At 39.9% G+C, this 5,443-nt stretch overlaps 1 protein-coding gene across 1 annotated transcript; it reads left to right on the top strand.

Annotated features, from left to right (window-relative positions):
• The first annotated feature begins 742 nt into the window (after positions 1-742).
• On the top strand, positions 743-1,459 carry LOC131253977 (uncharacterized). The gene is made up of 2 exons (XM_058255052.1): positions 743-1,146; positions 1,234-1,459. The coding sequence occupies exons 1-2, from the start codon at positions 751-753 to the stop codon at positions 1,267-1,269; spliced, it is 432 nt and encodes a 143-aa protein (XP_058111035.1). The 5' UTR covers positions 743-750; the 3' UTR covers positions 1,270-1,459.
• The last annotated feature ends 3,984 nt before the right edge of the window (positions 1,460-5,443 follow it).

The raw sequence follows: 5,443 nt of genomic DNA on the forward strand, positions 1-5,443 counted from the left end.
ATTCCATGCATTTCACGGTCAGTCCCTTCACTTAACAGTCAATTACAGTCCTTAGACAAATCCACGCATGGTCAAATTCATGACATTCTCGGCTAGAATGCAATATATAACTCTGAAAATTGATCCATATCTTAGTGAAATTGGCTGTGAAGTTGTTAAATGTGACTTATGAGTTGACCATTTGACATGGAATTCTTCAAAATGGCCGATGAGTGCTTGATCTTGACATTTTTTTTATTGCCAACCTTGGTATAAATTTACCAAGAAATATATGAAATATACTAATAAATGAGTGAAAGCGGCCCAAAACTTGTGAAAATTCACTAATAAGTCTTGTACTTTCATTTGGAATTCACCAAAAACTAACCATTGACTCGGCAAACTCACACCATACTTTATGAATTTTACCACAATAAGTCAACTTTCACATTATGCGTCGTTAAATACTGAATATTATCATTGATTTAATTTCCAATTCATCCTTGCAGATGACAAACCCTTGCATAAGGGATTTGGCGAGTCGGCCCCACCATCTCATGCATATGTTCTTTGACATGGTGGTTTGATAGTGTGAAGAGTGGGTTGGAGAAGAATAACACTAGATTAAATATATTTAGGCAGACCCCATTCTCATTTTTATTACACATTCCATCATTTAAGTTTATAGGAGCAAATTTTCACGCACTTATTAATAAATATATAGGCAACCTTTTATTCAAGACACATGGGAACCATATAAAATTTACCAAGATGGACTTCACCCTAATAACAGGGCTGAAGACTGGTGACCTCTATATACCGAATATCCATCGTTCGAAGAAGTCATTAAGAGAAAAATACTTCCATGAATATCTTATCCTAAAGAAACACTTACAGGAGGTGTTCAATAGGATAGTTGATAGCAATGATCACGAAGATGTCATGAAGTTAGCCCTAATATTATGTGTAGAGTGGTTTGTTAGGGGTACCGACATGAATATTATATGTTGTAAAGAGTTTATTGACCTTGTCGACTCGTTGGAAGACTTTAATATCTACCCCTGGGGTAGTTTGGCCTTCCAAATGATGACGGAAGGGATCGAGAGTGCCTTCATGGCATCCCAGGAGCCTCATTACAATGTCACCGGTTGCATATTTCCCCTACAGGTAAGGATTCTTTCCTTGTCTATTTTAATTCATAGTTTATAGCAAACTATATTTATTTAACATCATCTTGTTATTTCATTGTAACAGATATGGGCCGTTGAGAGAGTACCAACTCTCCAATAATGTATAATTTCATACGTTCCCTTCCAATTTCCACGATTCATATAGTATCGGGGATGGAAGGTTTTGAGGTATAAGAAGATTCATGAAATTATAGAGAGTAAAGATGTAAGTCAATTTCTATGAAGCTAAGTAGTCACTCATTTAACTATATATATTTGTGTGTGTGTGTCTGTGTGTGCGTGCGTGTGTGTTTCTGTAGCATGAAAATGAAGATGTTCTCTTACAGGCTGAGATCATTGTTAACTTAGAGCCTACCATAGGAGTTGGAGACGAGGCTGTTCGTTTGGCCCGTGATATATTTGATGTAAGATGTCAAAAACATCTTCTTTTATGTTGATATTTTATATTTAATTTAACATGTTATATAACTGATACATACATTGCTTCATTCTGTAGGGCACTAAAGATAAAGATAATGAAGATATGGAGGAGAAATCGGGATAGGGAGAGGGAGAAGAGAGTAGAGGGGGAGAAGAAGGGGGAGAGGAAGACAGTACTGGTGAGGGAGAGGGATTGCAACTCACTGGGGAGTCGAGGGAGGATAGGGAGGAGTTGGAGGCGCAGAGGTTTCAGTTAGAGAGAGAGGGATGAGTTGAAGCTTCTCGAACACACACTAAAAGAGAGAGAAGAATTGATTGAGAGGGAGAGAGAAGTAGTACTTAAGGAGGTTGAACTAATGCTGAAACTAAAAGAAGCTTTGAGGTTAGAGAAGGAGGAGTTGAATGAGAGGGAGGTTTTGAAGAAGGAGAGGGAAATGCTGTTGAGGGAGAAGGAAGAATTGAAGAAGGAGAGGAAAGAGTTGGAGGAGGGTAAAGTGGAGTTAAAGAAGCAGATGGAGGCATTTCGTATAGAGAAGATTCAATTTTGGAAGGAGGACTTAGAGAATCAGAAGGAAGAGTTTGAGAAGGAGGATGAGGATGCATTGGGCATTGATATATGTGAGAAATCACTGCTTTCCATTTCAGTATATACAAGGAGACCTAAGAGGGTGCTGAAGCTGTCTGTCTACAAGTGTTCTCCATTCACTTCCATCTCTGCCGTACAAACCACTCCAAGCAACGCCACCGACGATGAGAAACAGAGAGAATTTCTGACTTCTCCGATACCCCTTTAGGCCAAGATTGATCCACTTAGGGTAATATTGCAGGACAAACTCCATAAATTGGAAAGCTGGGCCAACACAAATAAAGAATCACCCAAATTTCTTTGGTTCAAGACCATTTGGGAGAAGAATGCTTGGGTTGACAATGTGGTAAGTAAATCACACACATACATACATGGTTTTATTCAGAATTTGTATATAATAGAGTATAGGTTAATTTTCCTTCTTTATTGATTAGGTTATTAACAAGTATGTCGATTTCTTGGAGAGAAGGCACCGATCATTTCCTCTATTATATACAAAGGACTGCAAGTTCTGTCCCACATTTTTCCTAGTAATTGCATGATTTGGATCATGGTTATTATGTTATTTCATTATACGATATATATTCTAATTTACTATGTTGTTTGTAATAGCCATGTATCAGCATGTAAATATCGACATTGAAAATATATTAGGATGTTGCCAGTGACGAATCACGTTTATTATTTGAAGGGCTAGAAAAACTCTCTCCGATCAACATTGTCAAGCCTCATGAGGGGCAGAAGGCCATGTGGCAACATGAAGAGGTAATGGTATCGTTACAAGTTATCAACGCTAGGTATACCCAAATATATAATTTTTGGATATTTATATCTTATCTTGCCAAACATGGACAGGCATATGTACCAATCTATCACGCCAACAATCATTGGTACCTGATGGTCATCCACCCTCGAGACCAAGAAATCATTATACTTGACAGTTTATATTCGAGGGCACTCAGTCAATACAGGAAACATATTGATCTGATGAAGGAGGCCTTGCCTATATTATTTTACGCCACTGGAGATAAGGCTGTGCTGGAAGGACATGCTATACCAAAGCAGATGAATGGATATGACTATGGCATTTTTGTCATGAAATATATTAGCATTTTGTGCAGTGATCAAATTTTGACAGGGAGAGACTTACAGCAATTCACTTCCAGCTTTAGGGAGTCAATAGCCTATGATTGCCTGAGTGACCTCAAAATATGATATATTTGTCTTAGGCATGAGAGGAATCGGAAAATTTTATGAAATGTTGTAAACTGTTGTAAATGATGTACTGTAAAACATTCATGGTAAAAGGATGTAAATGATGTGTTGTATATTTTGTCATAATTTTGAAGGAAATGATGTATTCGTAATATTGATTTCATTATGAATGGTGAAGACAACATTTTGCAGAAAATGATATCTTTTCTTCACGGTCATTTCGGCGCATATCACGGTCATTCCCGCCTATTCCGTGTTGATTCACGGTCATTTTGGCGCATTTCACGGACATACCCCTTCACTTAACGGTCATTTTCGCACATTTCACGGTCCAATCGCTGCACTTCACGGTCATGTCTATGCATATCACGGTCATTCCTGCCTATTGTGTTGATTCACGGTCATTTCAATGCATTTTACGTCATACCCCTTCACTTCACAGTCATTTTCGCGTATTTCACGGTCCAATTGGTTCACTTCATGGTCATTTCCATGCATATCATGGTCATTCCCGCCTATTCCATGTTGATTCATAGTCATTTTGGCGCATTTCATGGTCATGTCCCTTCACATTATGGTGATTTTCACGCATTTCACGGTACACTTCACGCTCATTTCCATGCATATCACGGTCATTCCAACCTATTCCATGTTGATTCACAGTCATTTCTGCGCATTTCACGGTCATGCCCCTTCACTTCACTATCATTTTAGTGCATTTCATGGTCCAATCGCTTTACTTCACGGTCATTTTCATGCATATCACAGTCATTCCCGCCTATTCCGTGTTGATTCACAGTCGTTTCGGCGCATTTCACGGTCATGCCCCTTCACTTCATGATCATTTTCGTGCATTTTATGGTCCAATCGCTTCACTTCAAGGTCATTTCCATGCATATCATGGTCATTCCCACCTATTCCGTGTTGATTCACGATCATTTTGGTGCATTTTACAGACATGCCCCTTCACTTCATGGTCGTTTCCGCGCATTTTGTGGTTCAATTACTTCACTTCATGGTCATTTCCATGCATATCACGGTCATTCCTGCCTATTCTGTGTTGATTCATGGTCATTTCGGCCCATTTCACGGTCATGCCTCTTCACTTCATGGTCATTTTCATGCATTTCACGGTCCAATCGCTTCACTTCATGGTCATTTCCATGCATATCACAGTCATTCCTGCCTATTCCGTGTTGATTCACAGTCATTACGGTGCATTTCACGGTCATGCCCCTTCACTTCACGGTCATTTTCGTGCATTTTTCGGTCAAATAGCTTCACTTCACGGACATTTTCATGCATATCATAGTCATTCCCGCCTATTCCGTGTTGATTCACGGTCATTTTGGCACCTTTTACGGTCGTGCCCCTTAATTTCACGGTCATTTTTGTGCATTTCACAGTCTAATCGCTGCACTTCACTATAATTTCCATGCACATCATGGTCATTCCCGCCTATTCCATGTTGATTCACGGTCATTTCGGTGCATTTCATGGTCATGCCCATTCACTTCACGGTCATTTAAGCGCATTTTGTGGTCCAATCGCTTCACATCACGGTCATTTCCATGGATATCATGGTCATTCCCGCCTATTCTATGTTGATTCATGATCATTTCGGTGCATTTCATGGTCATGCCCCTTCACTTCACGGTCGTTTCCGCGCATTTCGTGGTCCAATCGCTTCACTTCACGGTCATTTCCATACATGTCACGGTCATTCCCACCTATTCCGTGTTGATTCACGGTCATTTCGGCGCATTTCACAGTCATGCCCCTTCACTTCACGGTCATTTTCACGCATTTCACGGTCCATTCATTGCAGTTCACGGTCATTTCCATGCATATCATGGTCATTCCCGCCTATTCCGTGTTGATTCACGGTCATTTCGGCACATTTCACGGTCATGCGCCTTCACTTCACGGTCATTTCGGTCCATTTCGCGGTCATGCCCATTCACTTCATGGTCATTTCTGTGCATTTTGTGGTCTAATCACTTTACTTCACGATCATTTCCATGCATATCATGGTCATTCCTGCCTATTCCGT

The sequence above is a fragment of the Magnolia sinica genome, chromosome 8, assembly GCF_029962835.1.
Source record: "Magnolia sinica isolate HGM2019 chromosome 8, MsV1, whole genome shotgun sequence".
Lineage (NCBI taxonomy): Eukaryota > Viridiplantae > Streptophyta > Magnoliopsida > Magnoliales > Magnoliaceae > Magnolia > Magnolia sinica.

What these genes read in the sequence shown, in the direction of transcription:
- LOC131253977 (XM_058255052.1), top strand. Translation starts at nt 751, where the DNA reads ATGGACTTCACCCTAATAACAGGGCTGAAGACTGGTGACCTCTATATA. An exon ending in GTTGCATATTTCCCCTACAG is followed by an intron (nt 1,147 to 1,233) that starts GTAAGGATTCTT and finishes TCATTGTAACAG; the next exon opens with ATATGGGCCGTTGAGAGAGT.